A 22,953-nucleotide genomic window follows, 5' to 3' on the forward strand; every position below is an offset into this window, starting at 1 on the left:
CCTGAAGCTAAAAATAAATAAATAAATAATCCTCTTCCTCCCACCCTGAGTCTTCCTCTCCTCTGACCTCTGCCTGTACGTTTCCTCCATCCATAGTTTCCTCCGACGTCACGAGGAGGAGCTGCAGGGCAGAGTTTATCAGGGGAAAGGAGCTAATTAGCTTCACAGCGCGAGGGGTAAATGGCGGCGTGGCAGAACGACGCCACAGCCAAACGGCAGAGTCTCCGGTTGCCCAGCAACCGAGACCCGTTGGCGTCTTTAAAAACAATTGAATTCGCCGATTCGACCGGTAACTTTAGGTTGCACTTAACGTCTGCAGGAAGGGCGAGGACACTGATTATGTTAGAAACACCGTCCTCATTTGTGCACTAGCCTGTTCCCACGGGGCAAAACACACGTGTCACATCGTGAGTAAACAACCACGGAGGTGTGAGTCCAGTCGGTTCACCATCATCCAGCAGGTGAAACGTCAAGCTGTGAGGGAACAGAGCTGCCCACTGCACCACTGTGTCTGCTGTGTTTACTTCACCACACAAAGTTATGGTCTAAAGGACTTTTAACCCTGGACTGAAAATGTTTTTTTAAAAAGGCACCAATGCAATATTTAAAATCACAAGAAATGGGGGGGGGGGGCTTTAAAAACTGAAACAGCTTTAAATTAAACCCCAAAAAACCCTAAATGACTACGATTTCTAGAAGAAGAAAAAACAAAATGAGGTGTGGGGGAACAGAACTGCTGAAAAATGGTTTAAAAAAATGGTTTAAACTTTATTAATGCAACATGAGACACAGTTGATGTTCACATATCAACACTTGAAGAGCTGCGTTCTTTTAAAATGTTAAATGTGTTTTTACGGCTCCAGATGAACTTGATTTGGTTGAAAGTGTAAACGGCTCTTCTGGTCATAAAGGTTGCAAACCTCATTTTTAAGTGCAGATATTTGAAGTTAAAAAAAGTTGTCATGTATGGAGGCTGTAGGTGAGGTGAGGCTGTCGGTTCGATACTCGACTCTTGATGTGCCCTGAGGCAAAACACTGAAATCTAATTACTTTTGAAAGGAGCAGCATGTAAATATCAAAAGTACACATCCAAGTCCTTTGTGCAGTACTTTTTCTCTTTGCAGTACATAAATCCTCAAGAGGAATCATCAGTGAAGAAATGAGAACAGTGTAGAGAACAGTTTACATATCTTGTTTTTTTTTATTATTATTATTATTATTAGATATCAAACACCGAGGCTGTGGTAAGAGTAGGAAACACATTTTTATTTTTAAAAAAGGAGACATAAATATACCTACAGGAGTTAAGCCATGAAAGAAAAGCCCAAACACTTGAAGTTGCATAATTCAGATTTGCTTTCAATCAAGGGAAAAAAAAGAAAAAGAAAAAGAAGAGTAACAATGAGTTGAAAAGGTTATATGTACACTACGCTTCTTTCTTTTCCATCAAACTGACGTCATATGTGCCAGAGACACATCAGCAGTGATGCTTTTCACGCCTCCAAGACGTTTCTCTCCTGAACTAACGGCTCATATCAATACATTCGGTACAAGTGGAGCGACGCTCAGCCGGAGGTGGAGGTTTGTTAGTCCCCCCCCCACAGCAACAGGACTGGCTGATTTTCTTAATCACTTCAAAGCTTCCCAAAAAAAAACCTAATTTCTGAAATGTTCAACCCGCCCGCAAACATGGAAATACAACATGCTCTTTCGCCGATGTGAGCATGAGGAGAATTAATGTAACATTCATGTGATAATCTGCAATTTTTTTTTTTTTTTTTTCTTTTTAAAGAGGGTCAACAAACTGAAAAAAGACAAAGAATGGTTAAACAGGACATAACGGAGATGTGGAGCCCGAGAGATGAATCCAGTACTTTTATTATCTGAACACCAGACGGCAGAAATACTTAGTTGTACTAAACTAGATGTTGATGTTCACGTGTCGGTTAGCAGTCCAGCCGATATGGCCGAGTGCACACGAACAGCCGGACGCTTCTTCAAACGGTCGCGCCGACGACCTGGACGCTCCTTAGGGTTCCACTGGTCAAGAGAATCCGGCCAATCAAGAGCAGGAGACGCTCCCGGCAGCCGGCAGGACGAAGGGTCGGGGCGATTTGTGGAGAAACGGCCGGGGGTGGTTGAGGTCGGTTGGGGGGGGGGGGGGGGGGGGGGGGGTGGAGGACGTCAGGTCTCAGGAGATGGTGGAGAACTCCTTGAGCAGGACGTCCTGACTCAGCGTGTTCAGAGAGACGTTCTTCCTCACGTTCAGGCTGATGGAGCGCACCTGCAGAGCGACACGGTGATTATCAACGCTGCGGCCACTAGCTGGCGCTACAGAGCAGTGAGACAGCAGGCCTCCGCCATTCAGCGGAGCTGCAGTGGGAGATGAGGGTGGTGTTCAAGTCCTAGTGAAATGAAAATTCGACCTCCAAAACACTCTGGCTGTCGCTTCTAGGGACATTTTTATGCTAACTGGCTGAAGGGTAAAATGTTAAAACACGTCAATCTGCGAGAAAATAGCCGATAAACAGCGGTTTTTCCGCTGCTGGGCGGAGCTTCTGACAATAATAGAGTGACATCACTGGTTGTGCACACGCCCAAGTTGTGTTTACATTATGGAGGATCAGAGTTTTGACCACGAAGAGGCTGAATTTAACCATATTTCATCATCATCATCATTTCAAACCCAGTGATTGATGAAGAAGACACAGAAGGGTCGTTCTGCCATCGGTGACCCCGTCTGGAACATGTTTGAGGAAGCAGAAGACGGTTCCGCTAGCCGCGCGAGCTAACGGCTAGCCACTCCCGCCGCCTGTGCTCATTTTCTCCTCTCTCGGTCTCTTCCAGGCTCAATCTTTCATCAAGGCTCATAAAACGCCGACTATAACTTCAAAACACTGTTAAACTTGGATATTTAAGAGGGAAACAAGCCGATATAAACACAATTGATCGAGATCTGCACAACTCTTGACGTCACGCTCATGAAGAAGGATTCCCCCGACTTCCTCAGCTGGAGATTCAAAATCCAAATAACTTTGTTCTGCGACAACAGTGGTGGTGCAGAGTCGGAGGAACCTTACAAGTAGTAGCCCAACTATCGTTTTTTGCAAAGTAGTGTTTTACATTTCACTAGGCCTTTAAAGTTCCCTCATCTCGACCATGAGGACACCAGGAGGAGGTGAACCTCTCGGCTGGAGCGGCGGACGCCTCCATCACGTCTCTCCTGACTGATTCTAACCTGCAGAGTGGGAGGCGTTCACGCCGTCATTCAGATATACCGATTCTAAAAACACACAGAGGGACATTTTCCGGCCGGTTTTCCTCTTTTCAGACGGGTCGACGGCTCTTTGGTCTTCATGTCGTTGACAGAAAGACGACGCCAGAGGCTTCAAAGTTAAACTCGCCAGAAACACTGTGCCGATTGTGATTGGACAGGCTTGTGGACGCTTCAGTTACTGCTGGCGCCAAGGCTCATTTTAGATTTGCTTCATGTGTGAAGTCAATCTGAGGCGACCTCCATAATTCGGAGGCTCGTCAACAAGAAGAAAGAAAGAAAAGAGGCTATTCTTAACTGTTGTACAGTCTTTTTTTAAAGTCTCCCTCTTATCTCCTGAAAAAGCAGGAGCTTGTTTCAGACCGAATGCGAGCATCAAGCCGTCATCCCCCCCCCCCCCCCCCCCCCAATCTCCCCCCTCCTCACCAGCTCCTTGAAGAACGCCGCCTCTTTGGGCTGCTCAGAGTATCTCTCGAACTGGTCCAGGCCGTCCTGCAGCTTCAGGGTCAGCGTGTCGTAGTTGGACCGAACCACCTCCAACACCTGCCGGGGGGGGGGGGGCAGAGGAAGAGACGCGCCGGTGACTTCCTGCCGCCACATCCAAGCGGGCAGTCAAATATTAATTGCTTGCTGAATATTTCAGAGAAACACTTCCACACATGGAGGGTTGCAGACGCAGCGCGAGGTTTCTGTGCGTTGCTTCCAACCAACATACGCGCACAATCATGTTACCATGTTTGAGCCACAACATGCAACAGGAGGGATTTAATTCTAGTTTTTGAAGCAGATTGATTGTAAAACTCCCATCAATGCTGTTTAAAGCAGCGATTTTCAACACGGTTCTCAGTGCGTCGAAGGCTTTTCAACGGTTGCTTGGATTCACGCGTACGCACAGGTTCATCCGTCTGGATTTGAGCGTTCGCCATTTTTCAGGAGGAAATCCATGAAAGTCTTGGTGCCCGACGCCCCTGGAGCCCCATAAGTTCCCCGCGGTGGCAATAACTCCACTCAGCGGGGCAAATTGAAGCGTTCTCCTGATGGCCTCTCTCGTTGCTCATGAAGGATTTTGTCTTCACGGTTTTATTTTGATTGAATTGAATGAAAATGAGCCTCTCGTCTTGTGCGCCGGCAGACTTTCCCCCCCACGTCGGGAGGCGATTCCACCAAAAGGCCTCACATCCAGTGTTTATGTGTGGTTACGATACGAGCAGTAAAGCCCCACCGAGATAAGGTGAACCCAGATCAGAGGTAATTATGCAGAGATTGGTCACACTCCCACTCCCTCCATTCTCCCTTTCAGCTGGGAAATAATCTCCCGAGTCCTTGATCATTATTTTATTAATGCATTAATACGCACCGCTCCACGCGGCTTCCAGCCAGATTCTCCCACCGTCGACATCCAGCTTTGATTCACGCAAAAAAAATAAAAAAATAAATACGTGCTTGAATGAAATTAGATCTACGAGGCAGTAAAAACCTCAGATGTGCATATTGCAGTACAGTTCCTGTACAGCTGCATCCACAGTTTGAAAGGTGTCAGACATTCGGAAGTGGAAACGCATTCTCCTCTATTTTATTTCCTTGTGAGAAATCGAAAGCTGAAAAATTCATGTCCACATTCCTCCCTGTCTGTGGTGAAACGTGAAGGCAGAGTTTGAAGAGTTGACACAGGGTGAGGAGCAAAACAAGAGATTTGTTTTGTTTTTTTATTTATTTCGTCGTCATACGAGCAAAGACAGGACGGGGGGGGGGGCGTTTGGTTTGTGTTTCATGAACTCAACATGCTGAGCGACTTCCTGCATCACTGAGCCGCTATGATTGTCTGCAGGCCGTCGCTCCTGTTCGCCCTGAAACAAAAGCAGCCTCGTTCACCCGAGTGTTCAGACTCCCGTGTTTTACTTTGTATGACAACGGCTCCATTTTAATACAATTCTGGAAGCCATCCGTCATGTGGTGTCACTGGAGGGAATGGAGACGCGTGTGCAAAAAGAGTTCAGCCACTCTTGTCATCCGGTGCAATCTAACCGACCGACCCTCCGCCTGGTTTACGTCTCATGAATCCTTTTACCGAGCAGTGATCAGAGTGCAAACATCAAATACACGTTTTAAAATCTCACATTCAGAGAGAAAGTCTGATTCATTTAAGACTCGACAATGTGTTAATGGTCCCATATTATACTAAATGGACTTTTCTGTGCTTTAAACATCATAAAAGTGCTATTTGAGGTTCATAAACATCCCCAAAGTGGTTTTTTATTCATTGATTCCCTCCAGCTTGAGTTCACAGTGATCTTTCTCTGTTCTACCTGGTGGGGGAGCTCAACACCTTGATTCTATTTGATGACGTGGCACCACCTTGCTGAGGTCATAGAGCTGGAGAAGCCCCGCCTCCAGGAAGATTGACATGCGGAGAAACCAAAACAAGACACGCCCACCAATGTGCCAAGGGCAGAGGAGCTGAGAACCACCCGTTTCATGAGGTGACGTCAGCTCAATCCAAGAAATAAATACAATTCCACAAGTTTTGAGTGTTACTCATACTGTATCACCCAAATTATTATCCCACATGAGCAGAGGATGGACTGTGAAACATGAAATAGAGACAAATATGGGTCCTTTAAGTAGTGTTTTAGGTGCCGTCCACGCCATGAACAGGGTTCACCTCAACGTGCTGCTTCCGGCCTGTCGTCCACATGAGGCGGTTTTAGAAGCGGGAAAAGGTTTTTTTTTTAACCCGAGTCCCAGAATGGCGAAATTTTAAAACGCCGGCTCGTGCAAAGTTGGCTAAAACGAACATTTGTGGGAAAAAGATGTAATTGAGCCCCTCTTCCCCCCCTCTTCCCCCGTCATCCGTGATGTCATCAAATAACAACAATCAGGGACGACAAGCTGGTGGAGCTGCATGAAGCTACATGACGCCAACAGCAGGCAGTGTGGCCATAGACCTATAGAACTAGAATCGTATAGAGGTTTATGTGCAGGAATCTACTTCTAAATTCCTATGTGCTCTGTCCTCTTCTGTGTTTTTGGTGTGTCCGGCGAGTCACAGCGCCCCTAAAGGCCTGGCGTGTGTACTACATGTCCTGGAGCCTCGTGTTGAGCCGAGGTCATAGAGACGTGTGGACGGAGGGTTTTTGAAGAGGCTGGAGAGAAGAAAGATCGGCGTGTGGACGTACTCTCGGTTTCACAAAGGTTTTGCCTTGAGCCACAAACGAGACGGAGGAGAACGTGGACTGCTTGTCGTGACACTACAGAGAAAACAGTGTTCTTATTGTGCCTCTACTGAGCATGTGCAGTAGCAGCTGATGCTGGACTTCCAGGGATGTGCAGCTTGGCTCATGCCTATGAGTTTGTATTAAACCAGGGATCCACTCAGTGTGAGAGGAGTGTCGACCACTACACACCCGTACGGCTCCTGATCGTTTTCAAACCGTTTCAAATAATGAAAATAGCCGTTTAAGTTTTAACCAGTGAAGAAAACCTGCTGCAGAATGAATAAGTCACACACAATAATAAGAGATCTGAAATGTTCATACGTTCATTTAAAATAGATTTTGTTTACTAATAAACACTTTGTTTTCCCAGGTTCCCCCCCCCCACTGATTTTATATCCTCTGCTGATGATGCAATTTCAAACTAATTGAAATGATGTACATAATCATGAATCCCACTAAAGAACGAGTCAACTTTGCTCGTTACTACACCTCCTCTCCCCATCATGAATCTATCTCCGAGTCATGACCGTGTTGAAAACCGATAATAAGTGAAGTCTGTTTATACACACGTGGGAACATTTTAACTAAAGGAGCTGGGCGAGCAGTAAAACTCCCCTTCTTCAACCTGAGAAGTTAACGCGTCTGATTATCCATTGATTTTCAATATCCTCTCCGTCCTAAAGAAGGCCGGAGCGTCTCCCCGCTGAACCGGGTGTGGAGCCCATCTCATCAGCGCTCAAACCAGGGGGAGAAATAAAAACAGTGGCTGCTCACTGACCCGGAGCTCGTCCTCTTTGTTGTGAATAAATCTAGCAGATAAAAGCAGAGAGGTAATTGGAGACTATAATGAACAAATCCATCACTCTCTTATCAGCTGGTAGGATTCTTCTGGCTGCCCCCCCCCCCCCCCTCCCTCACAGATTTGACATAAATAATAAAAAGTCTTAAATGAAGCTCATATCAGCTTCTCCACCTGTGAGACCCAGCTTCGGCTTTCCTCATAATGAGGACATAACTCTTTAGTTCCAGAGGTTCAAGCACTTAATGATGGAGTTCACGCCGTGTTTGTTAAGCAGCAGGTAATGTGATTATTTCTACAAGAGAAGCAACTGGATAAAAAAAAAGAGGGGGGGAAAAAAACCCAAACCCTAACTTATCTTTTAGCGTAGAATGATAAAATATAGACGTTCATGAAGGTTAGTTCTGGACAAACGTGTAAAAGTTGTGTGTTTTGTCACTAAAGCCCTGTTTGGGCACCTGTTTAGCATTTTTTTTAAGTGAAAACCGAAAACTTTTGTTGTGCTTTGGGTGTCTGTTCACACAACAACAGGTCCTTGGATCATAGAAAACACATCTTTTTGAAAATGGCCCCAAAAGGTGGAACATTTCTGAAACTCTACTACTGCACATGTGCACCACCGCCATGATAACTAGTTCTTCTGCACATGCTCAGTTGATGGACAATGAGAACAATGGTTCCTCCATGACTCCCATTCCTCAATTCTCCTGGGACGCGATAGTTTTGTACTTGACGATGACTAATAACAATCCAACTTCGTCGTCTGTCCACTAGAATGTCTGCGTGCGAACGTTGTTAATGTTTATCACGTATTGTTCTCTGCTGCGTGTGTGTGTGGTTTCACTGCAAAACAAAACAACAGCGCCCACTAGTGGCCCAACATGCCAAGAACATTATTATTAATTACTTGGAAACAGCCATTTTGAAAATGTTGTTGCAGGAACGTAAAACTTTTGTGAAACAAAAAACGACGTGTTTTCACTTGAAACGCTGTGTAAACAAAGTTGATCACACATCATCACACTTCACAGTTCCACGTAACACTTCTGGAATGCCTGTTACACCATGTGGTCAAAACTGGTATTACAATTCAGGATTTCGGTTTATACAAGGCAGCATGTATTTTGCAGTAAATGACAGGTACACCCAAAATATCCTGAGAACAAAGTTTTAAAAATCCTATTATAAATTGTGACAAGTTTTCAGTTTTCTGAGAATTTGCCTTGTTTTTTTTGACTCACCTCAATACAAAGTTGTGTTTAATTTACAGAGAAATCCCCATTTGAAAGGTGAAGCGACTTGAAGTTTGCGTCAGCCAAAACGGCTCGCAGGACGCTGGACTACTTCCCTTATTCACGACGCTCACCTGCTCCTCCGACAGCTGGGAGATGTGGTTCACGGCGGCGTACGACTCGATCTTGGGGTTAAAGTGGTTGACGATCGCCCTTGAAGACAGAAAACAGGCATTTCAGGAACAATGCAGATGATAGGGTTTCTCAGGTTTTCTCACCAGCATTAACATTTAGAAGTAGTTAAGTCTCATGTTCAAATGTGATGCTCTTATATTTCTGGGGACACATTTCTAAAAAAAAAAAAAAAAAAAAAAAAGATTCTGAAGCTTTGTTGATTTGCTGTTACATCAACTGGGCATAAATAGAAAATAAATACATCTTTGTGCCATCAGGGCAACAATGTTGTGGCGTGACGCTGAAATAAAGTTCTATTTATGTCAGTGAGTTGCATTTTACTGGAACATTTTTCTGTACATTTCAAATCTTTCTGCTCATCGATTTGATTGTTACTTTATTTACTGTCTGGCATTCCTCAATAGTCGCATGGGGGGAAAAAGTGATGTAAGAACACAGTTTCTGTATGTATGTAGGGGCAGCACCATGTCCACTTCCAAACAAACAAACATGAATCCACCAGACAGGCCTTCTCCTCGCAGCTGATCCTCAACCACAAGTAGCAATTCCTCCAGAGGTTTTTGCATTTCCAGATGTTCTTTTCATTAGTTCGAGCCAGTGAACCTCCATGAGTGTAAACACAACCCGCCTGGATACTTGTTTGACATTAGAAAATGACAAAATTCCTCAGAATTACAGTCAAACTGTGAAATAACTCACTGGTTAAAGAGCCACAAAGAAACGGCTTTTAAAATAGAAACGGCAACGGAGGATCCCACATCCAGAAAAATAACGATTTCCGTCCATTCGTGAAAAAGCAATGTATGTGTGTAGCTGCTGATGAGCTAAGAAATTGACATCAAGACGTTAAAAATGTTTCTTGTTCGCAGAACCTTTCGGTTTTGACACAAACGTCTGAACATCAGCAGAGAGACAATCTCTTCATACTGTGTGGACACACCCGGGAATTTCACATGCAAATTCTTTCCTAACATCAGCATCTATTTTAAAAAGTGAATAAACTGCCTCATGAGGCAGAGCTGAGAGATTAAATGGTTATAGTCCTGGCTTACAGTGCGCCGTTCATCACGCAGATGAGCAGAATGCAGCGGGTTCTCAGTGGTGGTAATTCCCCCGTCACCCAGGGGTCGGGAGAAAACGAACTTGATGGAAGAAGAATTTAATTGGTTCCTTCATTTGAGTCCATTTCTTTATTGTTCTCTGCCTTCATTCATTTATTCTTTTCAAATACTGCTCCCCACTGTGGATGTGAAGCTGCTGGGGGCGAGACAGCGGAGAGTGAGAGAGTTTGTTCTGGGTGGAGGAGGTGGAAGCTTGAACTGGATGGACGGAGGAGAGCGAAGGACCAAGACGACAAGCTGAAGACTTCAAACATCTCGTTTTTTTTATCTTCAACTATATTCTGGTTTGCGATTTCCTGCAATCCAATGCAAGTCTTTCTCCTTCTGAAGCAATAGTGGGTGTTGACAGGGTGTATTTAGAGAGCCTGTGCTTAAAGTACGCGTGTGTGTGTGTGTGTTTATTGCGTGTTCTTACCGAACATTGACAAGAGCGTGTGTGACTTTACTGGCTGCCTCCTTCCACTGGCCCGTGTTGGTCGATACTCTCAAAACTACAACACAGAAACACACGCACATAAGAAAACATACCTGTACATTATTTACTCCGGAAATCAGATTTCTCTCTTCTCTATTCGTCCATTAAAATGGGGACATTGTTCATCATATTGCCTCTGAGCTTAAAGTCTCAGCGACGTGTCAAATTAAACCTAAGAACAGGATGTAAAGACATGTCGTGAATCTATGTTGAGTTGTTGGTGTTCCTCACACATACCCATACAGTAGAGGTTGTCAAAGACCTGGTGCATCCGTACGATTTCATAGTACAGCTCGTCGTAGCTGTTGGAGGTGGGCAGGAAGGTGTCGCCGTACGTTATAAACATGTTGAACAGGTTCACTACCTGGAGGACAAAACACACACCAGACCAACAAACCAGCATTAGACTTACATCATTAGTGTGGGTTGGTTTTTGTTTTTTTTGCTAGTGAGGCGTGTTTAGTGCTTTTCATCTCCGACAAACTACTAATAAACCAAATAAATAAATAAATAAATAAAAAGCCTCTGAATTCCAGTGAGTGATTTCAGGCACACACGCAGTGTTACAGCGTCTGTCTTTACTACGAGATCACACACTCCGCGTCCCCTCAGACACTCATTTCCACGGCGGACGTGCCGCCGTCAGTTGGGAGGGTGCGATTCTCACCAGCAGCGCCAGATGAAAGATGTTGTGCTTGGCGAGCAGCGTGGTCTCATTTGACAGCAGGAACTTCAGCAGGTTGATGAGAGCTGCGCGGGAGAAAACGGCTTGGTGTTAATGAAATAATGGGGGCTGGTCGGCGACCGGCAGCCTGCTCTCCTCCACCGGCAGCTTCACCGAGGGAGATAATGGAAACGAGGGAGGGAGGGAGGGAGGGAGGGAGGGAGGGAGGGAGGGAGGGAAACCTGTTTCAACACGGAATCTTTTATTGAGGAGCACAAAACAAATCCCACCGGAGGAACAAAGTCGAACTGAAGTTGGTACCAAAGCACAATGGAAGCAGATAAAGACATCGACGGCTTTATTGGGGTCATTTGGCTGCGATCACCACCAGGAGGACAGGATGGCTCTCGTGGAGGGAATTAAGCTGATTATTGGTCTGATTAGAGGAATCTGGATTCTAATGATACGCAGTACAATGAGGCTATTACAAACTGAAATGTGACCCTGTCTTGTTGACCAGGCTGAAAACAAGGCCACCAGGACGCCGCTTTCTCTCTTTGGAAACTCACAGTCCAACCTCAGTGATGGAATATATTCCCAAACACAACAGATCAAACAACTTCGGGGAGGAAGTTAGTGTGTTGTTGTTTTTTTGTTGTTTTTTTTTAAAGCTGTAACTGAGTCATACCCGAGATGACATTAGATAAATAGGTTTTACTCGTCAGGAATATAAAGTGCTTTATTCAAACCGAAGTCTTGAGCCTCATCCTGCAACACTACGGACAAAAAAAATTCCATATTGGGTTCATTGATGTGTAAAACGAGCCGCAAAATCCAAAGTGGCCATTACAGGATATGCTTGCAGCTTTGTCATCAATGCACCAAACACACAAGGTGAAAACCTTCAAGACGACACCTCAGGAGTTTTCAACCACATTACTGTTCACAGGATTACTTCTCAACTTGAAGCCTGACCCACATGGACATATTGGACATGTTGAGGCTGCTCTAAGGCCGTCACAGTAAAGGAAATGTTCTCCACTCTGGAGCTTTAGTGGAACTATGAAGCACAGCACAAGCTTCAAATTCAGATGAAGTCACAAAACGTCTCAACTTCACATGTATGTAAATATATCTCTGAAAATGTCACGATCACAGGCGACAGTCCACCAAATATGAAGTTAGTACCTTGAAGTAAATTGAGTGAATCCTGGTTTATATCACTCCAAACCTCGAGGGACCAGGATTCGTTGAGCTTATTTTGATGCATGAATCAAATTTGTACAATTCTGATGGAAACAATGCTCAGAAAATAAAAACAATGAAGAAACAGTGTTGACTTTAAGAGTTGAGACCCTCTGAGGCATGTTTTTATACAACTTTAGCGGACATGTTGTTGGAGCATCAACTTTAATAATTAAAATTCTTGTGCAAGCTTCTGGCTGCGTGTAGAATCTGCCAGATAAACCAGAATAATGTTACATATATATCTGGCATGTGGGTCCAGTACGAGAACCACTTCATCAAATGCCTTTAAGACAAGGTCATGAATGGAAGAACGGAAGAATTGTATTCTTTCAACGCAGCCATCCGAGACATTTCAGACTGCAAGACGGAGCAGTAACATGAGATCAGCGTGAAAGAAACTCAAGTGGAGTCGGTATTTTAATTTCAGGACAGGAGAACTTCTAGGTACGATGAAGCGGTTTCATTCAGCCAAAACAAAGAGCGTATTTACCCGACCAAAGCTCTCTCCAGGTGTAGTGTAGTCTGATTCTGCACTTTTTCTGGTAGCAGAGGAGTTTGTGAATGATCTGCACACAGCGCCTGCACGGGAAACCAAACGCAGTCAGGAATAGTTGGATGGAGTCTGAATGAGCTTTGTAAGACTTGAATTTCATGTGTGCTCACAGGTACAAATCCATAGGAAAATCCTTCATCATGTGAGTGACGATAAACTCCACCATCAGATCTACGAGGCAGATCGAGAGAAAAAAATAATGTCTTCCTGGCACAAATATCACATTTAAAAATCACTCAAAGAAAAAAGAAATGACAGTTTCCATACCTAGGACAGCACAAACCAGCGGACGTGAAGGAATATTCTTGTCCACTGCCTTTTTCCTGTGTCTCATGGGCTGAAAACAAGCACATGGAAATACACTTTACAGGTGCAGAAGTACATTGTACAAACACAATGCAACAGATAAATGTAGGACAACTGGCTGATCTGAGTTTTAATGGTAAATACTGTACAGTTTCGTCAACATCTCCAAAGACAAACGGCCTCATAACCGTAGAATTAACATTCTACCAAACATATCCGCATGTAGGCTGGTATTTCTCAGTCCCTGAACTCACCATCCTGTGGAGGTTGACTCTGAAGTTCATGTTGTCATCGTGAAGAAAGGCGTCAGCGTACTGGTCCTGTCACACGCATTAGGATGGTTAAATTCATGATTCCATCAATCTGATCGAAATAGATTCATGCTGATCAAAGAAGAAATGTGTCGGGTTTTTTTTGTATTATTTCTGGAATTTGAACAAAAACCTGGCTATACGTGACATTTTAGTCCTACGAGCGAGTGCATCACTGCACGTGAACGAAACGTTCGCCTTTAAGCTTTAATAATGAAAACCCCTGAATCAACAGTTAAAATAAAACATGTTTGGTAATGCGACTAAAACATGTGAATAATGAACCTCGTCGAACAAAATGAAGGTCTCATCACACCAAGATAACTCAAGTCAACACTGTCCTCATAATAAAGACGTTCTAAAGCTGAAAATTGTGAAACGACTTTAAACAGGCATCAGTGGATAGAAATGCAATGGAATATATATAAAATCGCAAAAGTAAAAGTAAAACCCTTCAACAACACAGAGGCTGAAATTTACTAGCGTTTCAATTAGTATCTCATAAAAATAAAAAAATATACTAAATTGAAGGAGAAAGTAGATTAAATGTTCAGTTTGAAGCCCAGAAGCAGCCGTACCTCAGCGATGCAGGTCAGAATGATCAGACACAGTCTGCCGCTGTTGAGTCGGTGTTCGTCTGAAAGCACAGGAGGCCGGGTGAACGAGGAGTCTTCAGTTTGAACACGGCCGAGCGGGGAAGGCGGATGTACCTTTAGTGTCCTGCATTACAATGGAGGCGTACTTGAGGAAGGTGATGAGGAGGTTGCTGGTCTGCAGGTTGGGATCCAGAGGCAGCTCTGGGTTGTTCATCACTACGGGACAAATGCAGCGATCAGTCGGAACATTACACAGACCGGCTCCATGGAGCAAATCCAGATGAGAGGCGGCTTCAACGTCTGCAGTAACGTGAGATATTTCACTTCTACTGCAAGCGGTTACAATATTATAGTCCGGGTGGATTCATACACAGGTTTTCCTGGTTTTTGTATTTATTTGATAACATTCTGTAAATAACAGAAATGTACAGTGTATTGTCACTTAGTGAAGCACAACTGGAGCGGACATCATCTGCAGCAGGAGTGCTACTTCAGGCGCTAAGAGCCACTGCAGCTACTGCACCTGCCCGTGTCGTCTGGACAAGCGTCTTCATCCATTTAATAAAAAAAAAAAAAACTCAATCTCAGCTCTCTGAAACATACGGCTTGTTTCATGAATGAATAATGACTCGGGTTCTTTTCTATCTCGCTCATTTGTTTCAGCCCTGCTCGGATCACCGCAGGCCTGCGCTTTTTTAAAAGGAACAAAGTGAAGGGCTGCGAAACGACATGCAGCCCTGACACGTGATTCAAGGGAACGTGTGTGTGTGTGTGTGTGTGGAAACACACTGCCATAGTGCTGGAGCTCCCATGACGCGCAGCGCATGTGAAACATTCATTTGGATCTGGAGATGCAGGTTAATATTTTAGCGACAAAACGGCTCTTGGGTTTGAGGCAATGAAGGAAAAGCTACCCAGAGATAGAAACACGCACCTTTAAAAGGCTACAGCATGTGTGTGTGTGTGTGTGTGTGTGTGTGTGTGTGTGTGTGTGAGTGTGTGTGCGCTAAATGGCCTGGTTTTAAATGTACCACAACACACACCTTGCCCATAACCGGATGCGACAGCCATGAACTCATTTCCAGAGAGGGTCTCAGGACCACCTAATTATTATTAATAGCATGTAATGTGAAGAGCTATTCGCTCTTAATAAATGAGTCATTTCTACCACATAACTTTTCAAAATGGACAGGATATTTGAGACTGAGTGAGTTTGTTAAAAACATGCAGGAGACGTCTTGTGGACCGGTCACTGCATCTTGCACCGGAAGGTTTCGTTAAAATTGGCTTTATGTGGAGATTTTGGTCATTTTTGGTAGCGATCGATTCATTTTTTGTGAAATAATAGACATTTTCATCACGTAATACTCTGCAACACAAGAAAACCAAAACTTGAAAGTTGAAATTTAAAAGGTTACTATGGCACAAATGTCATTGAAAGTTATTAACAGCGTCACCAAATGATGAAACGATTAGTCAAGGCTCAAGTTGCACTTTCTGGGACTGTAAAAGGAAACGGTTAAAAAGGAAAACGATTCATCCTCCTCCTCCTCCCTGCACATGAAGAAGGTTCAACACAAACCTGGTCCACTTTGTCTCTAAAGAAAAGTAGAAAAACAAGGATTTGCTCACTGTCGAGGGAGGGAGGGGTTGTGCCCAGTGGTGTTGTGGGGGTGGTCGGGGTTGGAGTGATCGGACTGGCTGCCATTTCCATTTCGGGGTGGCTCTGTGGAAAGCCCAGAGGCACACACGAAGGGCCGTCAGAGGAAACTCAAAGCCGCCAACTCGCACGCCATTCAACGATCCCATTTATTGTGGAAATATAGAAAATGTGCGTTAGTTTTTGTCTGTTGTGGGGAAGGTTTATTGGACATTTTTAAGCAGAAAAGGGGAACAGGCAGGTGAGAAGGGGGCGACTGTCCATCCTCCCTATTTAATCCAACACGAGCTAAAAACAGCACATTTGTGTTAAAGCAAAAAACAAAAAAGCATCTAAGAAACAAAATAACATGAGTGTATTTTTCTTTGCAGACACTTGCCAACAAAAGGTTTTTCCAAAGTGCTATAATTCCAACAAACAAAGTATATAGTACAATTGCAGTGCCATAACTGCAACACATAGTGTATATGGCCCCACACACATAGCTGCCTATAAAGAAATGCCATCACTGTGTTTTACCTGCGCTAATACAGTGATGAAGTTGCGGTTGAGATGCACAGCTTCGTAGAGAGCCAGCAGGATCGCCTCATTTGTCCTGGAGATTAAAAGCAAAGTTCATTCAAATCAAGTGCATTCTTCAAATACAACTCTACATCTTGCAGAGGGAGAAAAGAGTAATCATAATGAAGCCATCATTCTGTGTCACTGCTAAAGCACATTTCAAATACGTTCAGAGAAAGTTTAAGCTAAATAAGTCGTTTCAAAGATCAGTTTGCACTGAATCCTAATGATGATGAAATATATCAATTATTTAGAATGGGGATCCACCCTAATTTGCTCGAACATTACAACTAGAACAGAGAAAAAAAAAAAAAAACCTTCAACACTGGAGGGCAAACGTTGAAAGAGATATTTAAATATTCCCACCACACAAATGAAGTCTTTACACTGAGCATTCATAACTCAGAGGACACATTTAGGTTTCTAGTTGCTCTGGTCACTAGAAGGTTCTCTGCACTCTCTGGAGGGTGGCTCGGTGTATCCTGGTGCTTTAATTATCCTCGTCTGGACCTTGATGGGAATCCATCAGAGACTAAATAAATTGATTGGCCATAGTTCACAGGCGCCCACAAACTCATCTGCAGGAGGCGCACTGGCAGTGAGTCGTGGAGTCCAAAAGCAACCACCTTGGAGAAAATAAATAAATAAAAACTACTGAGGAAAAGCTCTGGGAAATCCAAATCGAAAGCTCTTTAAAAAAAACAGGAAAAACCTGCGATGGTGGTAGTATAAAGACGCTATGGAGGGTTTTCTCAACACAACGAATGGGGACATGAGAGTTCGATGAAGGAACTTTCCGATGCCCAAACGGTTATCACAAAGTCCAGATTTAATAATTAAACACGGATCTGAGCCTGATAAAAGAGACTCCTGACGCTGGATGTAATTTGAGAACAGCATGCGCGGAGCTCCATCTCATTCGGTTCGGTTATTGCTCACATAATAGCAGCAACCAGGTTAACTAAAAACTCTCAGCAATGATCAAACAGGCCCAAAACCCAGTGTGAAGGTGTGGCTGACGGACGTGTGAAGAGCCGACTTTGTACTCACTGGACAGAGAGCTTCTCGTCGGCGTCTGCTATAAACATGTTGCCCACCTGCGAGGAGAGGAAGCGTCAACGGCGGAGGACAAACGGAATATGAAATCACTGCAACGGAACGAGAGCCTACCATACTGGTGAGGGTGGAGAAGAACCCCCCCTGATTCTCTTCCTCCTTGTCTTTGTATTGTCTGGAGGACACGACGGAGCACATGGTGGACAGGGAGAGACAAGGACACCGAGGGTCGCCTCGTCAAAGGCAAAGTAGAAGTTTCCACACTTGTAACCTGACACACATTTACCTTATAGCTCCATCTACTCTCTTCTATTTATTATCTACGGGGGCTTCAATTTCCCTCAAAAACAATGAGCGGTACGGAGAAGTCATCCATCACTTTGATGCGTCGGCGCACGCACAGCGACAAGACCGCCCTTCTCAAACAGCATTTTAATTCCCCAACCCTGCCTCATCCAAAAAACATTACACACTGCCAAAGAAACCTGTCAGATATAAATAACTTAAAGTATAAAGAGACGGGGCTTTTTTTCTTTTTCCCCCTCATCCATTCCAATGGAATGGAAATAGAACAACATTCATGGGAGACATCAAACTAAACTGATGATGCCAGCAGCCTCGCCACGCCGCGCATCGTTAAAAAAAACAAGTCGTGCGCCTCACCTGTTATATTCCGTCAGAGCCTGGTGGACGACCATGCCCATTCCCTGGGAAAGAGAAGCACGCAACGTTTCTCGTCAAACCTTTGAGGGCCGTGTTTGACGTGAAGGCCGCCGCCGTAAAGAAGGGAGAACTCACGTCAAGCGTTGGCTCATCGTCCACGATGGAGAGCTTCACGATGTACGGATTCACAGACTGAAACAACAAAAGGGCAAATATTTAAACAAACACTCCTCCCTCGGTGCTTTTCAAGAGGCTCGCTGACACGTACAGCAGACGACCAGACGAGAGAAACTCTCGGGGTGAAAACAGACGAGCTGAAGGTGGTGGAGGAAGAAGAAGAATGCAGATTTGGTGAGATCAGTGTTTTAACTTCAGTGTAGCCGAGCCTTGAGGGGCAGAATTTAAGTACCCATCTTCTGTAGCTGTAATGTATAGACCAATCCTCACACAGAATTGATATTTCTGATCCTCGACAGAAAATTGCTGACAAACACACTCGTATTCCTGCAGACACACTCACAACAAGATCAAATGTTTCGAGTATTAAACTTTCAGTTCAGTGAACATCTAAAAAGTTTAGCTTCTAAAAACTAGTCGACTCCACATTGAGGCGTCTCTTTTTGTCCAACGGCTCCACGGAAGGCTCACATTCCACATCAGCCATGGTTTCTAATATCTAATATCCAAATGCAGGTTCCCACATGGAAATGTATGTCAACTTGAAATAATTCACCCCAAAGTTTGTGTACATCACTGTTTTTTTGTTTGTTTTTTAATTCTCATACTTTGAAAACCCCTTTTGTAACTTAACAATATTTTAGAAAGTGTATTTGAGTGTATTATTTACTGTAAACACACAACAAGAGCACTTTTGCTAGTTTAAATTCATGGTAGAAATAAAAAAAACAAACAGATGAAGCCTATATATTACCAACATTCTGCAAAAAAAAGAAAAAAAAAGCTTCATACAGCAAGAAAAATAGCATATGTCAGTAATACACACCTCATACTTTCTGTAGTTGACCAGGAGGGCCAGAAGCACCACAGCATCATAACCGTGCTGCCCTCTGCTGGACACATCCGACAGAATCTGAGAGGAGGAGAGGACAGGGAGAGAGTCATCGACACGAGAAATGCTTTTAAAAGTCTGGAGCGGGATGAAGGGCTCACCTGTAAGATGGCTTCAAAGATGCTGTTGATCATCACATATTCCAGGATAGTGTTCTGGCTAATGTTGTCAGTTACCTGTGAAGGCAGGCCGTCTTAACACACATGGCACTTATTGTGTCCCGACTGCAAGACGAAACATCCACGTGTGTTTTATCTCACCGTCACTAAACACAGCAGAAGTTTGAGGCAAAGGCTTTTCAGACTTTCTGAGCTGTCTCCACAGAGGAGGCTGTCCAGTCTCTCCATCAGGTCCTGAAAGAAACCACCAACATGAAAAAAGCTCTGCCGGACTTTAATACGGCTCCGACCACAGAGTGCCCTCTACTGCACCTTCATCCTCTGCTCAGCCTTGTCGAAGCCCATCAGCATGTTGATGATGTCAAACCCCGAGGCCGATTTGTTCTTCTGGTGAACCCCTCGGAAAAGTGCACAGAGAGTCTGCAAAGAGCAGCATTCAGTTTTTGTTTTTAATCGTTTTCGCTTCGATGGAAAAGAACTAATAAGACGCTAAATTTGACTTCCTCGCCATTATTTTGACTCAACTTCATTACAGACATTTCCACGAGTTCTTCGCAGGTTCCCATGTGCAGAAACCCAACCACATCTTTATACATTCTTGCTTTTCTTCTCTGGTGCGTCTTACGTGGATTTAGTAAAAAAATTGAAAGACAGAACGAGCTGCACATCATTTCTCTCCGCATTCTTTCCTGTTTACAGGATTTCTCAGCACGGAGAGCAAACAAGTCCAGACATTCTCTGGCCTCTCCGTCAACTTCCTCTGGAGTCTCCGGGGAGACGGCGAGCCGCTCGCAGAACCAAACAAGAGATATATTATCTCCAGCGGTTCCTGGGCCGACCCTGGAAAACCGCTAATGGGAGGCCACAGGGGGCATCCTAATCAGACGCCTGCACCGCCTCAACTGGCTCATCTTAACGTGGAGGAGAAGTAGCAGCTCCGTCATAAAGAGCCGGGACCCTGGTGATCTCATCCCCCGTCACGACCTCATGCGAGCGCGGCGGTGAGGTGTGGTTACCTGCAGGGCGTTGACCACTTTGATTTGGTGCTCCTCCCCCAGAGCCTGGACGCAGTGGTGGAACAGAGAGTTGATGTTGTCCTGGATTCGCTGCACCTCCTCTCCATCCACGCTCTCCAACTTGGATTCAAGGTACTCCAAGTTAACCTGAAACAGGAAGAGGAGGAAAAATTCAAGTGACAAAACAAGAGTGTGAAAAGTCAAATCTGTGTGTCTGGACTTCAAAGTTTCACTACAGTGAAGCCTAATTCATAAAACTAGTACCGTCTACATGTTCAACCACGGCTGAAGATCCACACACACACAAATTACTGTGAGGATTTTTTGTTTAACTGCACCTTCATAAGAAACAGCTCATCCCAGAACCGAGGGCTGTTTTTGGATGGGTCGTCTTTCTGAATAAAAGCAGAAAATGAAAATATATGAACTGTGAAACACCAACTCATTTCACAATAATTGAACCAAACTGGATACTTACAGCAAAAATCTCATCGTACATCAGAACGACCTTCTCCTTCAGGGGTTTTTTAGAGGACGACGTCCTCCTCAGCAGCCCCGCCTTCTTCTCAATCTGAGACATGACTGAGTCTGAGGAGAAGAACCTACATGGAATGACGTCACATTATTACCTTAAACAAGATGTGGAACTCAATGATCTCTTCAGAAGATTGTTGGTGGAAATAAGTGATATAGTTATAGACATTTTGACCATAACACATTAGTCTCAACATTTGTGTCTTCCACGGGACATTTAAGGCTCTTCATTTGGATCCGATTGATTCTGAGGCGACAAACTACCAACATCCACACACGCATTGATATTCTGGGATGAAGTCATTTCTGGACACTGATTTCAAATGTCAATCGAAGGTTTTGTGTTACAGAAATGATCCAGGTGAGCTACAGTACTTAATTAGGATAAATAAAACTAATCTACATAATTTACGAGGATCAGTACCAGTTTCTTAGAAGAGCTCAAGCAGCTGGACTGGATTTCTGTGTTGCTCAATGACGATAATTTTATTTATATTAATTACTTAGAGCCACTGCAGAATTGTTGGCAACCGTTCAGATCTGCGATGATCAGCAACAGGTCAGTTTCTATAAAAGCATTAAATTTCATTACTGCACTGATTAAGACAGAGAAATCTGAACTAAACCAACATAAACTTTGTCAGTAAGGCACTAAGAAACCATGCCCTCCTTACAACAGCTGAGATGCACTGACATTTGTTCTACAACATAAGGTGCCGGGTCTCAAACCGGCACACAAGGGGCTCCAATCCCACCCAACAAACAACCAATGGGGCAATAATCGATCGGTTTTGATCAATTCTAAGCTTTTACATCACACATACTCTGCACTATGACAAAGAAAACTCCAAAGTTTAAATTTAAAGGGTATTATGGGACTATATTACCATTCCAGCCCACTCAGGATGGAATTGGGGTGTTTGTCGCCCCTGAACTAAAACGTGTTTGGCACTACAAGCTTCAGAGATTAGTAGCAATAACTCTATAACACGGGGTCTTGGGGGGACAACTCTTACACATAAAAACAAGCAGTGGGGTGATTTCATATTCATTTGCAGTAAGTATTGCTTATAAACTAGGCTCTAGGCTAAATGTTAGAAGTGGCTCCTTTCGCCTGGTAAACAACTTATTTCAATTGAAGTCAGAGTGATAAAAGCAAAGTGGGAAGAAACAAACTTAAATCACACCACAGAGCCTGTAAAGCCAGTAGGGCTCGTCAGTGTACAGACACAATAACTTTATCAACAACTGACAGTTTACAAACAAGCAAACAGGGAACACTATCATACAGGGAATCATTAGGGTAATTTGAAGGGAATTGAAGTGTGAACAGGTTAGTCACTGTATCGGCTGACGCGACAAGTCCATGATTTAAGGCGTGTCTTTTGTTGACAGTGATGTAAATAACTTGTTTGTTCAATTTCATGTTGGGATGGGCAGCTAGCTGGCTAGTTAGCCACGAAGAGCTACCTGACCATCCCCGACTGAGCTGGATTCGACAAACTGACAGCGACCAGCAACATGTCCCGGTTACCCGGTGAGTATTCTTGTCAAAGATTAAAACACACTAAATAATAAACATGTTTAACCAGGTAAACCAACTCAAACGGTGCACAAAGCTGAAGCTAACGCTAGCGAGCTAGCCCCTGTCAAATAGACACGTTAGCCTCTTGTCGGTTCCGCATCGACGATCCGGCCAGCGTCTTCTGCGGTCGCCGAAATCACTTCTGCGCTGTTTCGGAGGACTGGCGTCGCCTTCTCTCGTCTTTTCTTACCTCAATTAAAGTGTTAAAAGCTGCGAGGTGAGTGCGGCTCATGAATCCGGGTGACAGCAGCCCCTGCTAGCATACTGCCGTCTGGAGGCTGCGGCCGCCCCGGGTCCTAGCGCCGGAGGCGAAACACTAAAATCCACTTCTGTTCACTTTTTGGGGTTTTTATTAAACATCAAATCTCGATTGAAAAATACACTTTGAACTCATTTAATTCAAACTTTAATTGTTATTGATGTAAAAAGTCCACCTTTCACTTATTGAAAGAAAAGTCTCATAGTTTTCACTGATAACACCTGGGTGGAGCGCCTCCAGCAGGACAGTAGAGGAACTGCATATTTAAGATCATAAGATAAGATAAGATAAGATAAGATAAGATAAGATAAGATAAGCCTTTATTGATCTCACAAAGGAAAAATTTACTTGTTACATTCTGCTCTTAAGGACACTCATGAGTAGGAAAGACAAGAAATGTGCAAACAGTTAGATAAGGATAGAGGTATCTTATATACAATGA

The 22,953-nt window shown here is 44.1% G+C and overlaps 1 protein-coding gene across 1 annotated transcript; it reads right to left on the reverse strand.

Moving 5' to 3' along the window:
- Positions 1-1,249: 1,249 nt before the first annotated feature.
- On the reverse strand, positions 1,250-22,514 carry armh3 (armadillo like helical domain containing 3). The gene is made up of 26 exons (XM_080521052.1): positions 22,443-22,514; positions 20,612-20,735; positions 20,472-20,528; positions 20,134-20,280; positions 19,430-19,537; positions 19,259-19,351; positions 19,100-19,174; positions 18,933-19,019; positions 18,065-18,121; positions 17,930-17,973; positions 17,381-17,441; positions 17,261-17,307; positions 16,169-16,244; positions 15,622-15,715; positions 14,104-14,205; positions 13,972-14,030; positions 13,337-13,402; positions 13,044-13,113; positions 12,887-12,947; positions 12,714-12,802; positions 10,979-11,061; positions 10,549-10,675; positions 10,252-10,327; positions 8,655-8,733; positions 3,701-3,817; positions 1,250-2,284 (listed from the first exon to the last, which is right to left on the reverse strand). The coding sequence occupies exons 2-26, from the start codon at positions 20,711-20,713 to the stop codon at positions 2,192-2,194; spliced, it is 2,070 nt and encodes a 689-aa protein (XP_080377178.1). The 5' UTR covers positions 20,714-20,735; positions 22,443-22,514; the 3' UTR covers positions 1,250-2,191.
- Between the last annotated feature and the right edge of the window lie 439 nt (positions 22,515-22,953).

This window comes from Blennius ocellaris (assembly GCF_963422515.1).
Source record: "Blennius ocellaris genome assembly, chromosome: 3".
Taxonomy (NCBI): domain Eukaryota; kingdom Metazoa; phylum Chordata; class Actinopteri; order Blenniiformes; family Blenniidae; genus Blennius; species Blennius ocellaris.